Consider the following 26,888-nt stretch of genomic DNA (forward strand, 5'->3'; position numbering starts at 1 on the left):
CTCCAGTGCCAAGTCGGTACTGAAACAAAAAAATGTTTACAATACCAGAATTTCTGAAGGTACCGGAGTACCGGGTCTACCCGGTACCCAATCAGAGTCGGGAACTTAACGCTCACGACAAGCAAAGCAGCTGCAGAGTCTCAACTTAATCTTGTCGAAAAGAAAAGTGGAAAAAGCCAGGTTTGGAAATTCTTTGTATTTGAGGCTGATGAAAAGGGAAACATCATAGATCAGCAAAAACCTGTTTGTAAACGCTGCTTTCGCAATTTTCTGACAAAACGAGGAAACACGTCAAACTTAATAAAGCACCTGAAAGACAGACACCCGGATTAATTCAAGCAACCAAAGCAGGTTAGTTTCAAAGCATATTATCATTTGCATTAGGGCTGAAACGTTTAGTCGACATTATCGACATCGTCGAAAATAAAAACATGACGAGAAAAATGTTCGTTGTTGAATAGTCGTTTGATCTCATTTAACGTAACATGAAATCACATTAAACTGTAACTGAGAGATTGAAACTGCACCGGCTGAGAGAGACTCTGCCTCGGGGAACTCATCCCTCGAGCATGCACGCTAAATGCAGCTCGATTAGAACTTATTTAATCATAATATGTGTCACTGTGCATTTCTTATCATGAAGAAAAATGGAAATATGCATCTTTATTAACACGAGAGCACTTTGCACATTAGTTTGTAAATTGTTTTTTATTAATTCTATTGTATGCTTGTTTATTTCAGGGTTTTGTTTTTTAGTACTTGGTAAAAACTTAAAGTAAAAGTTGCACAAGTTGAAGCAAATCTTATATAAGTGTTCAAAAATACTTTAAGCATACATTGTAAAGTTTTGTTATAATTCAAAAATAATATATTTAAATTAAAGTGTTGCTCAATGGTATATTTCTGTTCTTAGTTCTGCTGCTGATGTTTTGTTAACTTTGTTATTAAAAGAGTGTTGCTTAGTATCCTGTTTTTGTGTTTTGCTTTGGTACCGAAAATGGTATCGAGTACCGTGAAATTTCAATGGTATTGGTTCCGACTACTGAAATTTTGGTACCATGACAACACTACTGCCAGTCAATTAGGGGCACTTTCTGGGAAACTTGCAATGGTGGAAAACCAGACTTTAAAAATTACATTTTATAAATGCAACGACTGCAATTGTTGGGTTGAAGGGGGTACCAAATTGTGAATCCTGAACAAAACAGTTTGATGAATACATATTTATACATTAGCTTCCACTCAGCTGACAAGCTATGAAAGTAGCTACGTGGTTAGCTAGTTAACTCTAATCTCATTGTCACGGAGAGTAAAAGATGGACCAGCATTGTGTCTCACCAAATAGGTAACAGCGTAGCGTGAAATTTTTCACTAAACAGACACAATCCACCACTGCACAGTTATCTGCTGAGCTGCAAAAAGATGCTCTGATGTTTACCTTTCAATCTGCTACATTATTGACTGCACTGACGAACTATAGCTGGCTAATAGGGAAGAGACGTGATAAACATGAGTGACATGGTTTTCAGGGACAGGGTTAACATTATATTAGTTATATTGAAAAGTGAAAATGATGGGGTCATTGTTTATGAACTTTCCAGTATGTATTTCCCAAACTAGTTAGCAACTTACCGTGAAGACACCGGTTAACTCTGCACGTTTAACTCCACCCTGTCTGCAGAGCCAACACCAGCTCAGCTCTTTAAACAATGAGTCAGAGCACACACTGCTAGACAAACTACTTAATGACACCAATTCTAAAGCATTGTTTTCTAAAATAAGTTTTCATATCTGCGCATATCGGTAAACATATACGCTGATACCAATATATCTGTGAAAGGCCAATATCGGCCGATAATATTGGTCGGGCATTAATTTCTAGAAACATTACACTGTATGTAATCCTCATGTCATCAAGTTAACAATGCAGAAAAACATTGAAAGATTTTCTTGATTATTGTATATTTTCCGGCTAATATATAGCAAGCTTTTCTATTACAACATATTTTTTACTATTTTTAAGTCGAACCAACAAGCACAGCCGTTAGTTGGATTAATGCATTTTTTTTTAATTAACCTACACAAAATGTTTATCTGTCCTATTTACCCTCTTCCCAGCATGCACGGGGACATGAAAAATATTGTTTCATTGTTTGGCTGTTTGAATGAATTTATTTACGTTGTTGTTGATTTAGTTGTTTTGTTGTTTTGCAATGTCAGGATGAGTTTGTTTCTCTTGATTATTTCATGAACCAATTGTTGTTCTGTGCATGTCATTTTAAAATACTTTATTTTAAGTCTTCATGTGATGAGAAACATTTAGATATTTATTTATTGTTTGGTTTCAGACAGAAGAGCAAACTATTGAACGGTTAAAAACCATGTAAATAAAGGAAGCAATTGTCATCGGAGAAGTTGACAGAGTTTAAGAAATCTTCTTAAAGTTACCAAATTTTCATACGTAGTTGTTAAATATGTAAAACTTATATGTAATATGTACAGCTAATATGTAAACGTCATGGCAGTTTGATTTTAAGTTCAGTTAATTTACATTTTTAACTTATTAAGTAGATTCATTCAACTTAATTTCTTTAAGTTCTACAAATACATAACTTTTTATAGTATTAATAATAAATACAATAAAATGTAATAATGCTTAAGATTTTAATTGAATTTATTTCACTATATTTAATGCATTTTCATTATATGCACCATCGTAGAAGAACACTTCATTTCCAGGAATGCTCTAATTTTTTCAATATATTAAACAATCAAAAATGTAAATTATTAATACAGTTTTTTATGAAGTTATCTGAAAATCAACGTGGTGGACCATTGCTGGTGCTGTACAGCAAAAATAAAATTACTACATATTGGGGAATAAATAGGAATACCTGGTCAAAAATAATTACGTAATTATTTGTCACAAAATGTGTCTGGGACTAATGAAGTTGTGTTGAGTTGAATTTCTTAGAATTGCAATTCAGTAAATTCCACTTCCTATCATTCCAATTCAAACTCCACTTCCTGTGGGGCGTTGCACAATTTTGCACAACCCTGGATCAATGATGCTGTAAGCCCCAAGTAGCCAAAATCTTTATATCTGCTATTATCTCAGGCAGTTTTATACAAAATGAGCCATTGTTTACTTTTCTGAGAGCTTGCTCGTGTGAATAACACAATGTTATATCTTCGATGTCCAGAACAATATATGCAGTCCAGCAGGAAATGCTTGCTAAACAAATCATCGGAAAAATATGTTTTCGACTATTGATGATAAAATGCATGTATCATCGCAAAGGGGAGGATCTCGGCTTTCTAATGACACATAGTTTGAGCTTGTAGTCCACTCAGAGGCCGAGATATTCAATGAAATAATGAGGGTGTTGCTTGAACTGAACATTAGACTGAATGTCTATGGACGAGCACATCTGTGAGGGATGAGATGCATTAGAGCGCCACCTACAGTTCACATCTGTATATTCAAAATATAATTTTTTTTCTAGTATTTGCTGCCATCTAGTGGAGTGAAAGAAAACTCTTTAAAGGGAGATTGAGCAAATGGAACCAGAATTGCATGTTTACAAAGTTAGGACAACAACAAAATATTTTTAGTTTTTTCATTTCTGTTCATCATAAGATTGTAAACATATACTATATTTTTTTAAGTGTTATTTTTTGTTATGTGGGTTTTGTGAAAAATTAGACAGTATGTGTGTAAGGTGAGCTTTTAAATTTGTGTGTAAAATCGCAGCCTGTAAAAGATTAATATCACCTGAAAGTGTGAAAAAATGAATAACGTCCAGTCGCTTTATCATATCTCGCCTTGTTTTTTCCTGTGTTTTTCTGCAGTATTCCTCACGGGCAGCGATCGTATCCCCATCCTGGGCATGAAGAGCCTGGCGTTAGTCATCCAGCCCACCGGTGGAGGCGAGCAGTTTTTCCCTGTAGCGCACACATGCTTCAACCTTCTGGATCTGCCCAAGTACACTAGCAAGGAGACACTACAAGAGAAACTGCTGCAGGCAATCGAACACAACCAGGGCTTCAACCTCGTCTGACGCGTGAGACTCGCAGGTATCAGATACTTAAAGTCTGCTGCAGAGTTCGGCTGATTAATCACGTGACTGCTGTTACTTTGGGTTTGTTATAGAAATAAAAGCAATTGCTTTATCGTGCATCCGATGCTATAACAGGAAGAATCATAATTTACATTAACCACAATTCAAAGAGAAGAAGATATCTGCAAAGATAGGGTCCGGAGGAGCTTAATAAAATATGTAAACAGTGTTTGTATATCAGTATTTTGTTACTTACTCAACGTTTCGGGTGACACTTGTGTGCTAATGATTATTGTAAAAAAAAATATTTGAAGAGTGAAATATTTGGTAAGCGATTATGGACGAATAGTGTTGTAGAATAATTGTTCTGCACACTTGTATTAAAGTTAAGTGTTCTTTATCCTTGGATCACTGTTTGGTTATGTTCCTTTACAACTAAACATTGTGTTTTGTTTTTAGCTAATTGAGTTTAATTTTCTAAAGAGGAGTAAGTAGCAAAATCTGATAGCTTGTAATATTTTTCATATTAAGTCTTACAGGTGTAAAGTGAAAGATTGCATGATTAAAAAATACAATAAAATGCTGCTAATCATTTCTGAGAGCAGTATTGAATTCTGATCAATTAAAGCAACAAATCGGTCATTAAACGTATATTAATTGTAAAAGTTTACCAAACAACTGTTAGTCTTAATGCTCTCTTCATCCCACATATAGTCGTTGCTGTACCATTGCGCGTGTGAAGGATATGTGGAAATGCTGACATTTTTCCTGTTTGTAAATTGTAAATAAACGTGATATTTTCTGGTTATGATGTTGAATTTGAGTTTTTATTAATTTAACTAATTTACTATAACAGACTTTGTAATGTCCAGTAATAAAAATGCAAAAAACAAATGAATAGAAATTACATTTTGAAACATAACGTACAATTGAACTTCGGTTTCAAATAAATTTATTAATTTATATTTGCATTGAATTGTGAAGGTTCAATTTGCAGGGTAAGAAAATATATCTAAACACTTAAAAGTTTGAAATAGTTTTATTCGTGAATTCTGTACATATTTGGTATTGGCACTGAGGCTCAGAAGGTTTCTGCTGTGGATTATTTGTGAATGGTTCAGCAGGTGAATTTCGGTTTAGTGTGGCAGCTCGTGATGAACCAGTTTATAATGCGAGCCGCAGGACGGGCAGCGCTGCGGGTTTCCCTCATGCAACCAGAACCAAACGATAGCGGTGTTGTCCTCCTCACCTGCACAAGACAAGAAAAAATAGATGTGCTTTTGCCTTCGAAAGACTTCTTTGAACATGCATGATAAAATGGTCAATATTCTTTTTCATTTAAGTGCATTATAGGTATATGTTATCATAATACCCTCAACAAATATTAATTCTACAGTGCAACCCGATTCCCAAACAAATGACTCTTATGAAACGGTTCTTTTTAGTGAATCGTAAACAACGTGCGACCAATACAGTCTGATTCACGAACTAACAAATACTCTAATGAGCTGGTTCTTTTGAAATTACAGCACACAACATACAGCGTGTCCACAGCGCAACCTGATTCCCGAACAAATGACTCTTATGAAACGGTTCTTTATAGTGAATCAAAAATATATCACAAAACATGTAGTCTGATTCCTGAATGAACGAATACTCATATGAACCAGTTCTTTTGAAATTACAGCACACAACATACAGTGCGACCACAGTGCAACCTGATTCCCGAACAAATGACTCTTATGAACAGATTCTTTTTAGTGAATCAAAAACAACGTGCAACAAGTGTAGTCTGATTCCCAAACAAACTAAAACTCATATGAACTGGTTCTTTTGAATATACTGCACACAACATACTGTATAACCTGATTCCTGAACAAATGACTCCAATGAATGGTTATTTTTAGTGAATCAAAAACAACGTGCAACAAGTGTAGTTTGATTCCCAAACGAACGAATACTCATATGACCGGTTCTTTTGAATCTACAACATACAGGACATCCACAGTGTTATACGATTCCCAAACAAATGACTCTTATGATCCGATTCTTTTCAGTGAATCAAAAACAGCCAGCACAACATGTGTAGTCCGATTCCCAAACGAACGAATACTCATATGAACCGGTTCTTTTGAAATTACAGCACACAACATACAGTGCGACCACAGTGCAACCTGACTCCCGAACAAATGACTCTTATGAACAGATTCTTTTTAGTGAATCAAAAACAACGTGCAACAAGTGTAGTCTGATTCCCGAACAAATGACTCTTATGAACAGATTATTTTTAGTGAATCAATAATATATCACAAAATGTGTAGTCTGATTCCTGAACGAATGAATACTCATATGCACCGGTTCTTTTGATGTACATCACACAACATACAGCCCATCCACAGTGCAACCTGATTCCCGAACAAATGACTCTTATGAACCAGTTCTTTTTAGTGAATCAAAAACAACGTGCAACAAGTGCAGTCCGATTCCCAAACAAACTAAAACTCATATGAACTGGTTCTTTTGAATATACAGCGCACAACATACAGTATAACCTGATTCCTGAACAAATGACTCCAATGAATGGTTATTTTTAGTGAATCAAAAACAACGTGCAACAAGTGTAGTTTGATTCCCAAACGAACGAATACTCATATGACCGGTTCTTTTGAATCTACAACATACAACATACAGGGCATCCACAGTGTTATACGATTCCCAAACAAATGACTCTTATGATCCGATTCTTTTCAGTGAATCAAAAACAGCCAGCACAACATGTGTAGTCCGATTCCCAAACGAACGAATACTCATATGAACCGGTTCTTTTGAATCTACAGCACAAAACATACAGCGCGTCCACAGTACAACCTGATTCCCGAACAAATGACTCTTATGAAACGGTTCTTTTTAGTGAATCGAAAGATAACACATGACCGTTGCAGTCCGATTCCCAAACGAACGAATACTCATATGTGCTGGTTCTTTGCATATGCAGCACACAACATACAGCGTGACCACAGTACAACCTGATTCCCGACAAATGACTCTTATGATCCGATTCTTTTCAGTGAATCAAAAACAGCTAGCACAACATGTGTAGTCCGATTTCCAAACAAACAAATACTCATATGAACCGGTAGTTTTGAATCTACAGCACACAACATACAGCGCAACCACAGTACAACCTGATTCCCCTACAAATGACTCTTATGAACCGGTTCTATTTAGTGAATCGAACACATAATACACGACCAGTGCAGTACGATTCCCGAACAAACAAATACTCATATGAACCGGTTCTTTTGAATCGACAGCACACAACATACAGCATGACCACAGTGTTATACGATTCCCGAACAAATGACTCTTATGAACCGATTCTATTTAGTGAATCGAAAACATAACACTTGACCAGTGCCGTCCGATATAAAGAATCATTTAAAGCATGCTATAAAAGTATGTGTAAACACGCCTTTAAAAAGAATTGTATTTATCTGTGATCTGTTTTATCTGCTCTGTTGAAATCATCATGTCTCATCTACACTAGTTTTCCATCTCTAGTGCAGGAGTGTGTGGTGTTGCTTACAGAGGCAGCCAACCAGCCGTTTGTTATTGATGCTTGGAACAATATGAGGGTCGTCTTTATTTCCAGTGTACTCCTTTGGCTTGAGTATGCTGTATGGATCCTGTAGAACAGATTGAATAGTTCAGAATGATAAGCATATACTCACCAAATGGTCAAACAGATATATCATGATGTTTTACCTGGCCCTTTTTCAACGCCTGCAGGATGCGTCGCTCTAAACCTGCAGCCTGCTCATCATCTGTTGGAATACCTGAAAAAATATATGTCAGTTGTAATAATTATTATATATATATTTTGTGTTATTAAAGAAAAGTGTTCCCAAGCATTTTACAGCACACATTTCACGTTTTTCAGTGTTTGTTTTGATCTGGGATCGTTGCACTGAATGTATTGACTTGATTGTAATAGCACCACATGACCGCTGGGTGTCGCCAAACTCAACTAAACAAAGAACATCTGATTCTAAGAAAAGTTGAGCGCCATGATCAACTATAACTGGCACACGAATTCGTATTTTGTGCCAAGAAAGGCCGGACCATGGCCCTGCACAACATAAAACCCAAATGACCTTGATTGAACTAACTTTTTAAATGTCACATCTATATGTCAGTCACAGTGCTATTTTTTAAAGCACTGAGTGTCTTGTTATTAATCTGACTCTCAAAGTTAATTTGAGATTCTTCAAATTATAACAGGTGATTTGTTTGCCCGATCTGTGTCTTGGTACTGTACTTTCTTTACCACCATGTTGTCAAAAGCACTAATGTCACTCATTCAAAAATAAAAGTGAAAGGACGACACGTTCGTTAATTACACATGCATAAATAATAATATCAGTGACTTGTTAGTGCGCAAATTCCGTGACATCTACTTAAATATTTTTTTTTTAAAGTGATATATCCTTGAATATCTCTTACCTTTTCCGGCCATGGCACGCACAGGTGCTTTCATTAAAATATTCTGTCTCCCCATCAGAGTCACTCTGCATGCTCTCAGCAGGAGTTTACTTGCCATCTTGACTTTAACTTTCAGTTGCTCGTGTCCGTGTGTCCGCAAGTCAGTCAGTCCACTGAGTGAATGACGCAGAGGATCGACCAATCACAGAGGAGAAGCTAAATAAAACGTTATTAACAGATTTCTTAAAGGGCCAGTTCACCCAAGAACGAAAAACGCTCTCATCATTTACTCACCCTCGTGCCATCCCAGATGTGTATGACTTTCTTCTGCAGAAAATTGTGTGACCTTCGGGACATTTTTGTCTTTTTCGATCATTTTGTCTGTTAATGTCTACGCATACATTTTGACAAAGGTGTGTATTTTTGGGGAACTTTATTATTATATTTCAACCTCTGTTCCTATAATACATCTATAATACACTGTGCACACAAAATAACCACAACTGCTTTCGGGTCCTTGGATAACGTGCGATGTAATGTAAGGGCAGCCGGTAGACTTTCTGGTGCCCCCCTAGGGAGTTGGTGACCTACGCAGACTGCATAGTATACATATAGGGAGCGGCGGTACTGATGCTTTCATTCCGGAGCCCTGGCATAAAATGTTATATATATATATATTTTTTTTTTTTCCAGCAGATGCCGCCATGTTTAGCCTATGGAGCAAATACATCCTTTTTCCCTATTCTCTGTCTCCTGTATTATAGAGCACTGCAGGCCAATTGAATAAATAATGCAGCTAAAATTGTGTGTGTGTGTGTTGGAATGGATGTCAGAGTGTGTTTTGTATGTGTGTATTGAAAAATGTGTGTGTGTAAAAAAACAACAGTGGAATTATGTAAACAAACTGGCATTTAAAGGGTTAAAATCCTGAAAATGAATGCATATTTGGTAGTTATGATCATGATGTTGTTTAAAAAAAAAATCAAAATCAGTGAAATTGGAAAATATTATTAATAATCATATTTTTATGAAAGTATTTTGACGCTGACATTTTTGTCCTCTAAGTTCCTGAGTGTGAACAATTTATTTTTTTTAATCTGACACTACACAAAAAATAAATATGCATCAAAATCAACGTTGTTCCTAATCATTGGCATATCCCAGACTGTGATAATCCCCAAAAAATAAAATCCCTGTAGCATTTAGTATGTTTTTTTTTCTTATAAAAAGCAACAGTGGCATTAAATAAACAACTGGCATTTAAAGGGTTAAAAATGTACTATTATGGCAATTTTTTGACACTGACATTTTTGTCCTCTAAGTTGTCCTCCGAGTAACTGACAACTGACTCTAAACAGAAGAATATCTCAGCTCTGTAGGTCCATACAATGAAACTTTGAAGCTTAAAAAGCACATAAAGGCAGCATAAAATTAACCCATTAATAGTAAACTAGTGGTTTACTATGCAGAACAGCGAGCCCCTGGGCCCAGAGGTACCTTAATGTGCCCCTGGACAGAGAGAATTTATAGTAAATAAAAGTGCTTAAATATTGATGTTTCTCACCCACACCTATCATATCACTTCCGAAGACATGGATTGTCTTATGGATTACTTTTATGCTGCCTTTATGTGCTTTTTGGAGCTTCAAAGTTCTGGCCATCATTCACTGGCATCCTATGGACCTACAGAGCGGAGATATTCTTCTTAAAATCTTCCACATCTGGGACGGCATGAGGGCAAGTAAATGAGAGAATTGTGACGTTTGGGTGTACTGTCCCTTTAAGGAAAAACTCTAAAATGTACTTTTGATTTAAGTCAAACAGATTTAATAGTAAACAGATACAATAAACAATGCAATAATAATAATCAAGTAAATACAATATCTGATGTGATTGGTTCTTATCTATCGTTATACGTTTGCACATCCGTGGAAAAATAATAATGTCAGTATTTTTGGCCTGTTATACAATAGGTTGTTTTATTTTTGCAATTTGGCAGACAACTTATGTATAATGCACACGCCTACAGACAATGTACATGTCAATTTCATCAACACAATAATGCACGTACTGTATTTAAACACATAAGCACACAACATCACAACACAAGGGACTCATAAGAGCTTTTGCCTTTGAAGACACTTCTGATTTAAAATGTATTATAAATTAATTGTATTTATTATTAACAACTATTTAAGTTTATAGTAGCTTGACGTAGCATAAAGGTCAGGGCTAATCAGGCTAATCGAGCCTCCGAGAGGGATAAAGGCTGACTGGAGACGGCAATGGGACAGAGAGAGAGATTTACGGGCAGCTGTCCGACACCTGTGTGTTTGTTATTAAAATAGTTTTTTATTAAAATATTATTTATACTGTCAAGCCGGTTCTCGCCGCCTCCTTTCCCTTTAACCTCTTTACATTGATGCCGAAACCCGGGAAGGAGGAGGGATGCGCCGTAGTAGAGTCCTCGCCACAACCATCAGCCGCGGCCATCCGCCGGAGGACGGAGGAGCCCGGAAGCCTGAGAGTGGACAAAGGGAGAAGGGGCTCCTAACCGACCGCCTGGAGTGCTCCGGGCCACTGCCAGGGGTGGAACGTGGCAGGGTATGAGACCGCCAACCGTGAGCAGGGAGGAGCTCCTGGCCCACCCCTTCTGTTTCCCGAGAACACGGCGGGGCATTCCGTCCGCCAGGGGCCGGAAGGCTGCCTCTGATCCATCCGGGGAGGTGCAGCTGTCGTCCATTGGAGGAGTGGCCGAGGACCGGCGAGTAAGTGTTCTCTCTCTCTTCCACTGCCACTCCTGTTGGCCTTTCCCTCTTTTTTAAAATGTTTTTGTTAATTTGGCACGATCGTCGTTACAGCGTGTAGGTTTCCCTCCCCTTGTCCCCTCCCTCATCCAGGTAGACGGGGATGACCTGCCGGCAGAAGGGGCGGAAGGCACGCCCCTCCCCAGGGAAAAGGGGAGGGTGTATGTACGTCATGCTGGGAGCTCCCCGGCCTGAGAGAACGAGGGAGGAATGTGGCAGGGCGGAGGACGGGGTCGTGATTCGCTCACCAGGCCCCTAATCAGGTTAATCAAGCCTCAGAGAGGGATAAAGGCCGACCGGAGACGGCAGTGCGAGAGAGAGTGTTACGGGCAGCTGTCCGACACCTGTGTGTGTTTGTGTCTTTTTGTTTCAGTTTATTATTAAATATTATTTATATTGTCAAGCCGGTCCTCGCCGCCTCCTTTTACAAAGGCATATAAAGCATTGGTGCTACACATTAAATGCAACAGCACACATGATGACACACAGTACATCAATTGGTCAGTTCTGATACACTGAACACATCCATCAAACAAGACAAGAAGGGATGAATCTATATTTCATAGTTCCTGAACTTCTGCAGAAGTCCTGAAGGAGCTTCACCGGCCCAGCGGAACCTGTTATGCCAATAATCACCTGAGGAAAAGAAACATCGGACAGTAATTACAAAATAAGAATCCTACACTTGCTGGATTCACGGGAACATAAAACCAAACTTCTTACTTGACGGCAGGGATTCGTCGGTCGGTTTTTCCTCCTCGGTTGTTTGTCTGTCTGATGGACTCACTTGATTTCGTGAGCTCATCGTGTTTGTGTCTTTTGGGGCCTCGAGCATCGGCTCTTTCTTGGCACGCACAGCCCAATGCATTGACTGAAACAAGTCATCACTGCAATTTATGTTGCACTAAAGATTAAACTGTATTGCACATTTCTTATTCAGTTTAACGGCACACGTCACTTACTGTTTTAACAGAGTCACTGAGCGCCTGCCACTCACTGAACGGGATTTGAATTTGACTTCTGAGCCACAGATCATAACTCTTCCTTTTCTTCTCATCTGTCAGAACCTCTTTAGCTTCATGTAACTTCTGGAACTCCTCGACTGCAGGAAGAAGACGACCAAGAAGAGGCAGACATCTTTTTCTCATGTGTGAAGTCATTCAAACAATTGCACAATAATAAAAATAAATAGATCTTAATTCCTATGTTGATGAGGATTCCCAGCAAACACTGAACGTTACTCTAAAGTTAGCATATGGTTCCCGTATGGTTATTTTTTCTGAAAACCAATCCCTAACGTTCTCGGAACGTTCTCTATAGATTCTCTTTTTTATAACCATAATCTAACATTCCCATAACGTTAGCATATGGTTCCCAGTTTGGTTATTTTTATTTATTTTATTTTTTTGGAAACCAATCCCTAACGTTCTCTATTTTAATAACCATAATCTAACGTTCCCAGAATATTGGAGGGAGTTATTTGTGGGACAACCTAAAATGAACTTATAAAGAACATTTTCTAATAGTTATTTTTAGGTTTTATAACCATGGACTAACCTACCCAGAACGTTCCCCTAACGTTAGCATATGGTTCCTGTTTGATTATTTGTTTCTGAAAACCAATTCCTAACATTCTTGAAACGTTCCCTTTAGGTTCTCTATGTTAATAACCATAATCTAACATTCCCAGAACGTTGGAGAGAGTTTTTAGTGGGACAACCTAAAACTAACTTATAAAGAACATTTTCTAATTGTTATTTTTAGGCTTTATAAACGTGAACTAACCTACCCAGAACGTTCCCCTAACGTTAGCATATAGTTCCTGTTTGGTTATTTTTTCTGAAAACCAATTTCTAACGTTCTCGGAATGTTCTCTTTAGGTTCTCTTTTTTTATAACCATTATCTAACGTTCCCAGAATGTTGGAGAGAGTTTTTAGTGGGACAGCCTAAAACTAACTTATAAAGAACGTTTTCTTATGGGTTATTTTTAGGCTATATAACCATGAACTAACCTACCCAGAACATTCCCCTAACGTTAGCATATGGTTCCCGTTTGGTTATTTATTTATTTTATTTTTTTTGGAAACCAATCCTTAACATTCTTGGAATATTCTCTATTTTAATAACCATAATCTAACGTTCCCAGAATGTTGGAGAGAGTTTTAAGTGGGACAACCTAAAACTAACTCATAAATAACGTTTTCTAATTGTCATCTTTAGGTTTTATAAGCGTGAACTAACCTTCCCAGAACATTCCAGGGATCCAGCAAACACTGAACGTTCCCGTAACGTTAGCATATTGTTCCCGTTTGTTTGTTTTTTTTTTGTTTTTTTAAACCAATCTCTAACGTTCCATCAACATTCTAGGAATGTTCTCTGTAGGTTCTTTTTAAAACGATAAACTAACATTCCCAGAGCGTTGAAGGGAGGTTTTGTTCTGGAGACAACCTAAAACAAACGTATAAATAATGTTCTCTAAAGGTTATTTTTAGGTTTTATTTTTATAACCAGGGAACAAAACGGTAATGGATTTACCTGCTTTAGGGTTCTCTGGATGTTTGTCAGGGTGACAGGCCAGAGCTTTGACTTTAAACTCATTAACGATCTGTTCAGTCTATGAGATAGAAAGACATAAATCAGATATAAGATGCTTTAGTTTATTAGCGTCAGCATAGATATTTTGCAGCTATATAACCATCATTCCCAACATGTTGACTGACGTCACACACATGCAACAGGCTAGCAAAAATATAACGACATAATAAAATAGTAGAAATAATAATGACATAGTGACTAAGGAACTCTCATGTACTGTAACTGAATTTAATTTTACCGTTGAGAGTTCATCACACCCGAGCAGCCCATAATAATTCTCAAAATCCTCCGATCGCCAGTTTAGAATCGCCTCCATGCCTCCTCTACTCAACTAAAGTACGGAATTACCGTAAAGACTTGTGTACTCACTCCCTTTGTCATCAATGTTCAGTAAAACACGGTCGCGAATACACGCATACTTGAGACTTTACGGTAACACACACACACACACACACACACACACACACACACACACACACACACACACACACACACACACACACACACACACACACACACACACACACACACACACACACACACACACACACACATATATATATAATTAATCGCAGCCTGTGGTAGACTTGTCTTAAAAAGTCACTAAGTAATAAATATATATATATATATATATATATATATATATATATATATATATATATATATATATATAACAAATATTGGAGTAATGTAATATATAAATAAATACAAATAAAAAAATGCTCGTTTCACGTTCGACAGTCTCATGACGTCACGTTACATCATCACCGGAAGCTCCTCCCGCGCTCCTCCTCCATTCACTTCCAGCTGAAGATGGCGGACGGCGAAAATAAACGGGCCGAACCCGCCGACGCCGGACGCTCCGTGGAGCCGGAAGAGCCGCTTCTGAAGAGGGCGAGATTCCTGGAGCCGTGCGGTGATTCGGAGCACAGCGCTGCTGGCGGAACCGAACCGCTGAATTCGGAACCAGCGGGAATGGACGAGGAGACCCGTGAGGCCGCACTGAACAACAGTGAACCCGCCGAACCCGAACCACAGCTGTCCGGTACAACACATTTTTATTTATTTCTGTATTGACTATGTTCTGACTGAGCTGTCAAATTTAACGTGTTTTTACCGAGTGTCTTGTTATAATTAAATTAAAGTCACATTATAATAGCAGTATATTATTCTAATTTAATGTATGTTGGGCCAGTGTTTAAATGTATACATTAGCTTTTAAAACACCCAAAACAAAAGTGCACAGTGTAAGAAGTGCCGTGGTAATACTATGATTATTTTTTTTGGACATGTATTATGGTAGTACCATATTCTTTGAATACCGTGTGAATAAATACCATTGTGTTTATTAAAGTACTAAGGTATAACCTAGTGTTGGGTTCGAGTCCACCTTAGTCGAGTCCGAGTATTTAAACAATAGAGTCCGAGTCCAAAAGCGACAGAGTCGCACTCAAGACCGAGTCCATAACAGTCCAAGTCCAAAAGGGGCAGGGTCAGAGTCCAAAAGGGGCAGAGTCTGACACGAGTCCGAGTCCAAAAGGGGCTCGGTCTGACTTGGGTCCGGGTCCAAAAGGGGCACGGTCTGACTCTGGTCCAAAAGGGGAAGGGACTGACTCGGGTCCAAAAGGGGCAGGGTCTGACTCGGGTCCAAAAGGGGCAGGGTCGGAGTTGGGTCCGGGTCCAAAAGGGGCAGGGTCTGACTCAAAAGGGTCTGACTCGGGTCCAAAAGGGGCAGGGTCTGACTCGGGTCCAAAAGGGGCAGGGTCGGAGTTGGGTCCGAGTCGGCTCTAGACCGAGTCCATAACAGGTTGAGTCCAAAAGGGGCCGATTCGGACTCTAGATCGATTCCATAACAGTCCGAGTCCAAAAGGGGCCGAGTCGGACTCTAGATCGGTTCCATAACAGTCCGAGTCCAAAAGGGGCCGAGTCGGACTCTAGATCGATTCCATAACAGTCCGAGTCCAAAAGGGGCCGAGTCGGACTCAAGACCGAGTCCATAACAGGTTGAGACCGAGTCTAAAAGGTGCCAAGGGGCCAATCCTGACTCAAGACCAAGTCCATAACAGGCCGAGTCAGAATCAGTCCAAAAATCAGACTAGTCAAAAAAGATGCATATTACCAGGTGTTGATGGTGATGGCACCTCTAAATACAGATCTTAATATCAGGCAATAAATTGGGCACAGTGGGAGTGTGCGTGAAAGAGATCGTAAAATCAAAACTCAACCACAAGGTTAAAGTGATTTTCTTATTTTTTTTTTATCTGACAAAATGACAGACAGCATTTGGAATTGTACGTCAGTGTTTAAAAAGATCGGTAAATCAATGCTCGGTTAACGCAACACCTGGCTGTGAGAGCTTGAGTGAGAGCTGCCTCCGGCGGTGGCAGGGAGGAGGATATATCTGCAGCCATTTGTCCAAAAAGTGGCAATGTATAGGCTCCCTATACATTGAATGTATAGGGAGCCCCTATTTCCTTAAACATGAGTGGAAGTGATGCCCCTTTTGGAGTAACCACACCCCCTTTTCCAGTAACTCAGCCCTCTTTTGGAGATTCCGCCCCCATTTGTAGGTCTCTGGCTTGCAGCTATACCTACTTGGTGGCAGGTCGAGTGAGAGCTGCCTGTGACGGTGGCAGGTCGAGTGAGCTATGGATATATCTGAAACTGTGTTTTGTTGTGGTTTGCATACAGAGTTAATCGACGAAGGTGTCCATCCCAATGGATTCACATCACCTGATCATCTTCATGACGATGATGACTGCTCCTCTCATGCCAGCTCCAGTGACTGGACCCCTCAACCACAGATCGGTGAGTCTTAGCAAGACTCCGATGACACGCCCACAATCCTGCATTTCCCGCAATCACATGTACTATTTTGATGGTCATGCAATTGTCGGCTGTGTTGTAGGTTCCTATCGGTTCATTCAGCAGCACATCATGAGAGGAACCGACCCGAGAGCCATCCTGAAAGACCTGCTTCCTGAAACGACCCTTCCTCCAGACCTCGATGACATGACACTGTGGCAGATCATCATCAACATCTCAGAACCCCCCAAGAGAAAGAAACGCAAAGACATCAACACCCTAGAGGATGTCGTCCGGCTGCTGAATGAGAGAAAGAAAATACTCGTGCTCACTGGCGCTGGGGTGAGTTTTTCATTTCCGCTTTGAAAACACTCTTAAGAGCATTTCCTAATGCAACAAGCAATAAATCTAGATGTTTTGTTGGAATGTTGATGTTCTCTTGTGTCTGCAGGTTTCGGTTTCTTGTGGAATTCCTGACTTTCGATCTAGAGATGGGATTTATGCAAGACTTGCTGTGGATTTTCCCGATCTCCCTGATCCTCAAGCGATGTTCGACATTGACTACTTTAAAAGAGATCCAAGGCCTTTTTTCAAATTTGCCAAGGTTTGATATGATGGTGTCTCGTCTAGTCTCCAACCCCTCAATAACCGCTGCATTGCTTGGATAGTAAAATTTATTTAAAAAGCAAAACAAATTCAAAATTAACCCCATTTGCTTTCTTTATAAGTCTATACCGATAACTAAAGGCGGGTTCACACTGTACGATTCTCGCCACGATTCTGCCGTCTAAGACAAATTTCGGGAATCCTAAAGGATTTCTGTTATCACAGGGCAAAATCAGCAATCTTAAAACGTTCAGTGTGACATGTTCACAGGCGGCCGATTATTAGCCCTTGCGATGATCTCCAGCCTCCAACGAAGTTTGGTCAGTGTCAGAAATGTAGCATCGTAGCCGTTTAGTGTGACTGCTATTACGACGGCCATGAGTGCCATGGCAATATCAATACTTTCATATCGTACGGTCTGACAAGCAACGATCTTATAGGACTATTATAAATCGTACAGTGTGCACCCGCCTTAAGATGGTGGAAAAGGGCAGATAATAGTACAAATTGTTTTTAAATAACTCGATGAATAGAATGATCAAAGATTTCTTAGTCTTTCCTTACTATGACAGGCACTGACATTGTGGCTACAAGAAATGAAATAAAATCTCAAAAGCAGTTTTATTGTGCACCCAAATTTCAAATAATTGGCAGAACAATTAAGATTTGGTGCAGACTTTTTTTTTCCAATGTTACAATGCTCCATGTGCAAGTATTTAACAAATTAAGCTTTTTATAACCTATATATTCACCAGATGACATTACAGTTTACAAGTGCACATGGGGACAAAGATCTTACTTTTTGGAGGAATGTCCTCTGGTCTGATGAAACAACAATTGAACTGTTTGGCCATAATGACCATCGTTATGCTTGGAGTAAAAAGGGTGAGACTTGCAAGCTGAAGAACACCATCCCAACCGTGAAGCATGGGGGGGCAGCATCATGTTGTGGGGGTGTTTGCTGTAGGAGGGTCTGGTGCACTTCACAAAATAGATGCATCATGAGGAAGGAAAATTATGTGGATATATTGAAGCAACATCTCAAGACATCAGCCAGGAAGTTAACAGCTCGGTCGCAAATGGGTCTTCCAAATGGACAATGACCCCCAAGTGTACCTCCAAAGTTGTGGCTAAATGGCTAAAGGACAACAAAGTCAAGATATTGGAGTGGCATCACAAAGTCCTGACCTCAATCCGAAAAATTTGTGTGCAGAACTGAAAAGGCCTGTGTGATCAAGGAGGCCGACAAACCTGACTGGAGGAATGGGACAAAATTCCAGCAACATATATTGAGAAGCTTGTGGAAACCTTTGACCCAAGTTAAACAATTTAAAGGCAATGCTGCCAAATACTAACAAGTGTATGTAAACGTCTGACCTACTGGGAATGTGATGAAAGAAATAAAAGCTGAAATAAATAATTCTCTCTACTATTCTGACATTTCACATTCTTATAATAAAGTAGTGATCCCAACTGACCCAAGAATGGGAATGTTTCTATGATTAAATGTCAGGAATTGTGAAAAACTGAGTTTAAATGGAGTGGTGGTGGTGCGTAGTGGGCTAATGCACACAACTTGTAATCAGAAGGTTGCTGGTTTGATCCCCACAGCCACCACCATTGTGTCCTTGAGTAAGACACTTAACTCCAGGTTGCTCCGGGGGGATTGTCCCTGTAATAAGTGCACTGTAAGTCACTTTGGATAAAAGCGTCTGCCAAATGCATAAATGTAACTGGTAATCAGAAGGTTGCTGGTTTGATCCCCACAGCCACCACCATTGTGTCCTTGAGTAAGACACTTAACTCCAGGTTGCTCCGGGGGGATTGTCCCTGTAATAAGGGCACTGTAAGTCACTTTGGATAAAAGCGTCTGCCAAATGCATAAATGTAAATGTATTTGGCTATTGGCAGTGATTAATCAGTTAAACCAATATATTGGTCCACCTCTAATATAGAGACACTTCACCATCCAATCAATTCCTGATTGAAAAACACAAGTTCCACATTACTATTCTTTTCCCCATTGAATATGCAGTTTCACTGATATAGCAACTCTTTTGTTATACTACAGGAAATTTACCCAGGACAGTTCCAGCCGTCTCCCTGTCACAGGTTTATATCAATGCTGGATAAGAGAGGACGGTTGCTGAGGAATTATACTCAGAATATTGATACTCTGGAACAAGCTGCTGGAATTCAGAAGATCATTCAGTGTCATGGTACACCTTTCAGTGCATTAAACCAATGTGTTTTCAATTTAGAGACATTCATGCCAGGCACCATTTCTGGTTTGACTTATTTTTAGGTGTCATCATTTCCAGTTGTTACTCAGCATTATCTTTTATTATTAATTTTAGGGTCTTTTGCGACCGCGTCCTGTCTTGTTTGTAAACATAAAGTCGACTGTGAGGCCATAAGGGAAGATATATTTAACCAGGTAAGTTTTGTTAAGAGCAAATGTATAATTATGCAAAACATGTGCATTGGTCATTTGTCCAAATTGTGTTTCTGGTTGTTTTTCTATGTCAAGGTTGTTCCTCACTGTCCGAGGTGTCCGTCAGACATCCCATATGCCATCATGAAACCAGACATTGTCTTCTTTGGCGAGAATCTTCCAGAGTTTTTCCACCGTGCGATGAAGCAGGATAAAGATGAGGTGGACCTTCTGATAGTGATCGGATCTTCTCTGAAAGTTCGGCCGGTTGCTCTCATACCAAGTATGTGCCACTTCCTGTCTGTTTGTTTTGGAGTTCTGTGATACCTAACCATTTACCCTCCATCAAATCATGCTTGCATAAGTGTCAATTGCCTGGTCTGAAAGTTGTCCGTTGGAGGGACGAGAAGATATAAGTCAGATTTGTTAGTAACTTTACCTTATTTTAAATCTGTGTCTGTATTAAGGCTCCATCCCTCATGAAGTGCCTCAAGTCCTGATAAACCGCGAGCCGCTGCCACACCTGAACTTTGACGTGGAGCTGCTCGGAGACTGTGACGTCATAGTAAATGAACTCTGCCATCGTTTGTGTGGCGACTTTGAGCAGCTGTGCTACAATTCCTCACGACTTCGTGAGATCACGGAAAAACCGCCCGCCCCGTTACCCACCGTACCTGAACGGACTGTGGAGAGCATGTCCACAAATGCTCTGGAGCTGGAGGGTACAAACGCATCAGTTGAGGAGACCGACCACGCTCGGTGTGTCACTCCATTCAGAGTCACTGATTCTTCTGAAAGTGTGACGTCGCCCGAGAAGCAAGAAATAGAGATATCTTCCCTAGAAGCCAAACGATCCAGCCCTCTTCCAGAGCTGTTATCAAAAACAGAGAAAACGGACACCAATGCTCAGAGCCCTGAGTTAGAAGCAACAGACTCAAAAACACATTCTCCGAAGACAATAACCCCCTGTCCGGAGAGGTTGGACTCCATTAATAAGGCAGCGTCTGAGGCTACAGAAGCTGGACACACTACTGATGATACACAGTGTGGTACGGAGGAAAGGCCAGAGAAGCGTCAACGCGTTGTAATGCGAAGACGCTGCTGGAGAAGCCGAATCTGTCAGAGTCCAATCAGCAAACGCCTTGGAGGTAAAATATTGTAACACAGCGTGGCCAGACGTGTGTGGACATATACTTAAAGGGTTAGTTCACCCAAAAATGAAAATGATCCCATAATTTATTCACCCTCAAGCCATCCTAGGTGTATATGACTTTCTACTTTCAGTCAAACACAATCAGAGTTATATTAAAAATATCCCGGCTCTTCCAAACTTTATAATGGGAGTGAATGGTACCTTAGATTTTGAAGCCCAAAAAAGCACATCCATACATCAAAAAAAGTCATCCATACGGCTCCAGGGGGTTAATAAAGGTCTTCTGATGAGTCGAGTTCCAGCATAAGAAGTAGGCGTACGGTGAGAATTGATGAATGCTACGCCTACGTCATACGCTGGAACTTGACTCTTGTGAACGTGCGGAGGGCCGTTACCAGAAGCCAGTGATTATAGTTTATTAAGTTATAAATATGGATATTTATCTTACACAAACACATCGCTTCACTTCAGAAGGGCTTTATTAACCCTCTGGAGCCGTATGGATTACTTTTTTGATGGATGGATGTGCTTTTTTTGGGCTTCAAAATCTAAGGTACCATTCACTCCCATTATAAAGCTTGGAAGAGCAGGATATTAATTAATATAACTCCAATTGTGTTTGGCTGAAAGAAGAAAGTCATATACACCTAGGATGGCTTGAGGGTGAATAAATGATGGGATCATTTTCATTTTTGGGAGAACTAACCCTTTAATCATTAAAAATGTAGATTCTTTTGTTTTCAATTTATCGGTAAACCCAATATTAAAGAGCAAATGACCGATTAAGTGACTTGTAAATATTGGTTAAAATATTGGTTAAATATATATATATATATATCGATTATCTCTATTCAAGATATATTTTGTGAAAGTGGTAATATCGTATGCATGTTTAAAATGAGATACATTTCTTTGAGAAGTAAAATTGAGTAATATATTAAGATATATCTTCAATTAATATATTTTTTTACCACAAAGGAATTCATTTCTTGTTTTAACTATAAACCTCAGTTTGTTCATTTAACTTAAAACGAGAATTATTATTATTTTTTTTTACTAGTTTTAGGTGCAATAAACAAAACTTAACCTTATGTAACCTTTATGTAAATTTTTGGTTTTTTCCGGTAAACCAGGTATTGCAGAACCGATAACCGGTCAAGTGGAAAAGTGTAAATATCGGTTAAAAGTTACCAATACTTTTAACCGATATTTCCACTTATATAAACTGATTATCTGTCTTTTTCTATTCAGTATATATTTTCTGAAATGTTCATATTTTACACATCTTTAATACAAGATTAATTTACTTGAGAAGCGAAATTCAGGTTTATTTTTGTTTGTTTTTTACCGCATAGTAAAATGTTTCCTTTTTAACCGTAAACTTCACTAACGTTTGTTAATTTAGCTTAAAATGAGGAAAAAAACATTTGTCAATAGGATTGGAAAGTAAACTAACTTCAAGATTAGAGAATAACATTTATTGTTTTTTTTAATAATCAATAAGATACTGATTATTTTTGTTTAAGTGTCCGATAACCGATTTTTAATTCTTGTTTTATTTCTGCTTTCAGGCGCATTAATAACTTAAGAATTGATCGATAATCTATGTTGAACTGCTTTACAAAACTAATATTGCGCACACTAATGAGAATTAGCTTGACTAGTTTTAGTTGCAATATTCAAAGCCCTTCACTTCAACTAATTCATATTTAGAAAAGTGAAGTGTTTTGTTTCCAACTTTATCGGTAAACCTGATATTACAGAACCGATAACCGATTAAGTGGAAATATCGCTTAAACCGATTATCGGTCCACCGTTATTCAAGATATATTTTCTGGAAGTGTTTATATTTTATGCAGCTTTTCCTCTTAAATGTATCTTGTTTTAAAGATGTTTTAGATTTATTTTTTTATGGAAAACAAGAACGGAAAAAATGCTGATTAAGAAGTTTTTTTTTTTGCAGTGTATCACTGCTGTTTATCGGCCTAGTGAGTTTAGTTATGTGAAAACTGGATAATTGTGTGTGTGTGTGTGTGTGTGTGTGTGTGTGTGTGTGTGTGTGTGTGTGTGTGTGTGTGTGTGTGTGTGTGTGTGTGTGTGTGTGCGCGCGCATGCGTGTATTTATCACTTTGTGGGTACCAAATGTCCCCATAAGGATAGTAAAACCCAAAATTTTTGACCTTGTGGGGACATTTTGTCGGTCCCCATGAGGAAAACAGCTTATAAATCATACTAAATTATGTTTTTTGAAAATGTAAAAATGCAGAAAGTTTTCTGTGAGGGTTAGGTTTAGGGGTAGGGTTAGGTTTAGGGGATAGAATATAAAGTTTGTACAGTATAAAAACCATTATGTCTATGGAAAGTCCCCATAAAACATGGAAACACAACATGTGTGTGTGTGTGTGTGTGTTAAGGCTGACAATTGATTACAATTTTTAATTGAATTAATTACACGGTGTCTCGATGAATTAATCGCATATACAAATATTTGCTGAGAAAGACAACAATATAACAATAATTCAATATATAATGATGTAATAATTATACATAGTTATTTTTAAATATTTAAAAATTATATATTAGAGATATTAACAAATATTCAGATCATTAAAATGCTTTACATTCCTGCGTCAGACATGCTTGTGTAGCGTCATAAACATAAAATGTTTCACTGTGTCAAGTTAAATATAGTTTAATACTCAATCTTTAAACACATCTTGAGATCTCTTAGTTCAGATTTGCGCTCCATCAATTGTTTTGAACACAAGATCGTAACTCATGTTTGTGTTGTTCTGCTGAAGTGTTTCTTCACTGTATAAACTGTGTGTTGCTCACACAGCTGAAGTTTCACTTACTGCCCCCTGGAGTAAACAGGTGGTACTACAAGCTTGCATTTCTCAGAATGTTCCTTATTACAATCCGGTGGCATTGTATTTAATTGCGTAAATGTATTTAGCGCGTTATTATTAATAAAATTAATCGCACTGAATTAACATATTAAATCGACAGCCCTAATATATATATATATATATATATATATATATATATATATATATATATATATATATATATATATATATATTTTTTATATTATTTTTCTCATTGTATTCTGTTCCGCAGCCTCGCAGTACTTATTTCAAGCACCGAACCGCTACATTTTCCACGGGGCTGAAGTTTACTCGAGTTCAGAGGACGAGACCTCCAGTTCATGCGGCAGTGACAGTGACGGCTCTCGCTGCAGTGCGGACGAGTTTAAAAACGAAGACAGCGATGATGAGGAAGATGAGGCTCTAGTGACGGACAAAGACACAGAAGGCTGCCTTGAAGAGACAGTACAAGAGAACGAACACCAACGCCTTCAAACGGACTGCACAGCAGATACAAATCTACAAACCACCACAGACCTTTAAAACATACTCAATAACTGCTCACAAGCACTAGCTTTATTTAATGTGCTTAAGTTTGATATATTTTTGTACTTCCTTCCCTTCCTTGTACTTTTGTCTTCTAATGCATGCACCCCCTTTATTTTGTTTGGCTTTTAAAAGATTCTTTAATTTATCACCAGTCTGTATTTTTGCATTGTTTCATGTTAAATATACCTTTAATTTCAATGAATGTTTTTGCCTGAATACGCATATGAATTGAGCTTGCCATGTAATTGCTTGGGATATACAAAAAGGGAACGATTTTCAAACCAAAGATCACTTTTTCCATATCTAAGTTTGTCCACTGAATTTATACATTTCTTGTTGGAACTGGTCCATTGCTTGTGTCCAGCATGAACGCCAAATTGTGGCATTTTCTGAACATTCGGCAGCTACGGTCGGCCTACTGTTTCAAGTATTTTATGCTCCGTAAAATTTGCTAGTCATCAAAAAAGGTATTTCACTTGTTTTACATTATTTTGCCTATTTGTCAAGATAGAAAGAAGCAATTTACATGCATTCACGTGCACTCCTAGAAGGTGTTTTCAAGCACTTCGTATGTTAATGGAGTGGTTTTGACTGTACGTGTTAAATCGGTTCAAGAACGTACAAAACTTTTGGACTAACGTCTTTATCTATTCTCACTGACTGGGCATTAAAACGGATCATTATGGGACTAACGATAATTTATCAACATGACTTCATGATTCTGTCAAACAATTGATCATTTTGGTTTTATTATGATTATGCATTTTCTTTTAATGTTTTGGGAAAAAAAAAACTATTTTCATGTCACAACTTCTGTTTACTTTAGTGCGGATTGGCAACGAAAGTGCATATTTATCACTTGACCAAATTTTTCTCAGAAGTTCTCAAATGTAGAGTTTTTGTTATTTCCAGACTGTACCTGATGCCTGCAATGTTTAATGAGAATGGTAGAGAACTATTTTGAGCAGTAATAAAATAACGATTTTGCTGTTTTATAATGTATCAGTGGTTGCAAACCGGTCGCATAGACTTCATCATAGTACAATTTTTAAATGTGTATATTATATATATATATATATATGTGACTGGGTTAAACTTAAAAAATGGGGATTATTGCAGGCTGTTCAGTCATCTTCATTAAAACGAACTAAAGCAACACAATTATTTAACATTTTGATTTAACTGCATTTAATCCAGTAACATTTATAAAATGTAAGTTTACTTAATTAATTTGAGTTGGGACGTCTTAATTACTTTAAGCATTGATGAAACTGGGCTGAGGATTTCCATTTCCCAGCATGCTTTAAATGGGACTGGATTGGTTGAACGAATATAGAAATTAAGTGTCATTTTATGCCATTTTGAGGATCTGTTAAGCTGGAATTTTGAGGGTTACCGTTTCATGAATGTATTAATACTAATGATTAATAAAGTAAATTAATTTGGACCAACATAAGAAAATGAGTTACATTAAACCTAATGAAGCTGAGTTTAAACTACTATATTACATTGATTTGACCTAATTTAAATTATGCTAATTGAAATTAAATTGCTTGTAAAAACGTTCTCAAATTCAATTAAGGGTAATGACTTCATTTTTTGATGCTTGACATTTAGCAATAATGTATATAGCAAACTAACACTGAACCGCCTGTTCAAATGTAAAAATTAGTTTTTGCATCATATATTTTTTAGTAGATCAAGCAAGCTGCAAAAAATATTTGAAAATACGTATGTAAAATGATAACATAATGCTTTTTAAAATATCTACGTATTTTAGTGTTTACTAGGCTAGAAGAAAATTCTGTTATGTTGCAGTTAGTTTTCATAGTCTGACATCAGCAATATATGTCAAACATCTCTTTCATAATGTGTGCGATTCATATTCTATTCAATGAAAATATCTAATGGTTCTGTGCATCAAAGATATCTTTTGGGAGGGTCTGGGTATCTCTGCAAGTATTGACGCTGACTATCACACCTGGAGTCGTGAGTTTGAATCCAGGGTGTGCTGAGTGACTCCAGTCAGGTCTCCTTAGCAACCAAATTGGCCTGGTTGCTAGGGAGAGTAGAGTCACATGGGGTAACCTCCTTGTGGTCACTATAATGTGGTTCTCGCTCTTGGTGGGGCGCGTGGTGAGTTGTGTGTGTGTGTGTGGGTGCCGTGGAGAATAGCCTGAAGTCTAACGCTCTCAACAAGTCACATGATATGATGCGCGGATTGACGGTCTCAAACCCGGAAGCAACTGAGGTTCATTCTCCGCCACCCGGATTGAGGCGAGTCGCTAAGCCACCACGAAGACTTAGAGCGCATTGGGAATCGGACATTACAAATTGGGGAGAAATGTGGACAAAATGAATAAAATATATATCTTTTTCTGTGAACTCTTATTTTGACGTGAACTAATTTTGACATGAAGGTTTTTATTTTGACATGTTTATTTTGACATGTTAACAAAAATTTTGATGTGTGAACTCTTATTTTGACGTGAACTCTTATTTTGACGTGAACTATTACATGGGTCTTT

The 26,888-nt window shown here is 38.2% G+C and overlaps 4 protein-coding genes across 4 annotated transcripts in view; 2 read left to right on the plus strand and 2 right to left on the minus strand.

Moving 5' to 3' along the window:
- The window catches only part of LOC127660791 (probable E3 ubiquitin-protein ligase HERC4), a 32,146-nt gene extending 27,285 nt beyond the window's left edge, over positions 1-4,861 (plus strand). The window contains exon 24 of the mRNA XM_052151210.1: positions 3,853-4,861. Coding sequence (XP_052007170.1) covers positions 3,853-4,061 — 209 coding nt within the window. The 3' untranslated portion in view covers positions 4,062-4,861. The remainder of the gene's footprint in view (positions 1-3,852) is intronic.
- A 220-nt stretch (positions 4,862-5,081) lies between these two features.
- LOC127660816 (cytochrome c oxidase subunit 5B, mitochondrial) lies at positions 5,082-8,731 on the minus strand. Its single transcript, XM_052151249.1, has 4 exons — positions 8,565-8,731; positions 7,827-7,897; positions 7,648-7,747; positions 5,082-5,310 (listed from the first exon to the last, which is right to left on the minus strand). Exons 1-4 carry the CDS (start codon positions 8,659-8,661, stop codon positions 5,198-5,200), a joined length of 381 nt encoding a protein of 126 aa, XP_052007209.1. The 5' UTR covers positions 8,662-8,731; the 3' UTR covers positions 5,082-5,197.
- Positions 8,732-10,409: 1,678 nt separating this feature from the next.
- On the minus strand, positions 10,410-14,293 carry dnajc12 (DnaJ (Hsp40) homolog, subfamily C, member 12). Its single transcript, XM_052151248.1, has 5 exons — positions 14,185-14,293; positions 13,887-13,965; positions 12,313-12,452; positions 12,074-12,221; positions 10,410-11,986 (listed from the first exon to the last, which is right to left on the minus strand). The coding sequence occupies exons 1-5, from the start codon at positions 14,260-14,262 to the stop codon at positions 11,904-11,906; spliced, it is 528 nt and encodes a 175-aa protein (XP_052007208.1). The 5' UTR covers positions 14,263-14,293; the 3' UTR covers positions 10,410-11,903.
- A 459-nt stretch (positions 14,294-14,752) lies between these two features.
- Positions 14,753-25,586, plus strand: sirt1 (sirtuin 1). The gene is made up of 9 exons (XM_052151213.1): positions 14,753-14,991; positions 16,638-16,754; positions 16,855-17,093; positions 17,203-17,355; positions 19,429-19,576; positions 19,715-19,794; positions 19,888-20,074; positions 20,259-20,939; positions 24,065-25,586. Exons 1-9 carry the CDS (start codon positions 14,760-14,762, stop codon positions 24,352-24,354), a joined length of 2,127 nt encoding a protein of 708 aa, XP_052007173.1. The 5' UTR covers positions 14,753-14,759; the 3' UTR covers positions 24,355-25,586.
- Positions 25,587-26,888: the final 1,302 nt, after the last annotated feature.

The sequence above is a fragment of the Xyrauchen texanus genome, chromosome 20 (genome assembly GCF_025860055.1).
Source record: "Xyrauchen texanus isolate HMW12.3.18 chromosome 20, RBS_HiC_50CHRs, whole genome shotgun sequence".
Lineage (NCBI taxonomy): Eukaryota > Metazoa > Chordata > Actinopteri > Cypriniformes > Catostomidae > Xyrauchen > Xyrauchen texanus.

Coding starts and splice junctions, on each gene's coding strand:
- LOC127660816 (XM_052151249.1), bottom strand. CDS start 8,661: ATGGCAAGTAAACTCCTGCTGAGAGCATGCAGAGTGACTCTGATGGGG. Junction 7,898..8,564: donor GCGTGCCATGGCCGGAAAAG/GTAAGAGATATT, acceptor ATATTTTTTCAG/GTATTCCAACAGATGATGAG. Junction 5,311..7,647: donor ACGGCTGGTTGGCTGCCTCT/GTAAGCAACACC, acceptor TGTCTTGTGCAG/GTGAGGAGGACAACACCGCT.
- dnajc12 (XM_052151248.1), bottom strand. CDS start 14,262: ATGGAGGCGATTCTAAACTGGCGATCGGAGGATTTTGAGAATTATTAT. Junction 13,966..14,184: donor GGTGTGATGAACTCTCAACG/GTAAAATTAAAT, acceptor TCTATCTCATAG/ACTGAACAGATCGTTAATGA. Junction 12,222..12,312: donor TCAGTGACTCTGTTAAAACA/GTAAGTGACGTG, acceptor GACTTGTTTCAG/TCAATGCATTGGGCTGTGCG.
- sirt1 (XM_052151213.1), top strand. CDS start 14,760: ATGGCGGACGGCGAAAATAAACGGGCCGAACCCGCCGACGCCGGACGC. Junction 17,356..19,428: donor CTTTTTTCAAATTTGCCAAG/GTTTGATATGAT, acceptor GTTATACTACAG/GAAATTTACCCAGGACAGTT. Junction 19,577..19,714: donor GAAGATCATTCAGTGTCATG/GTACACCTTTCA, acceptor TATTAATTTTAG/GGTCTTTTGCGACCGCGTCC.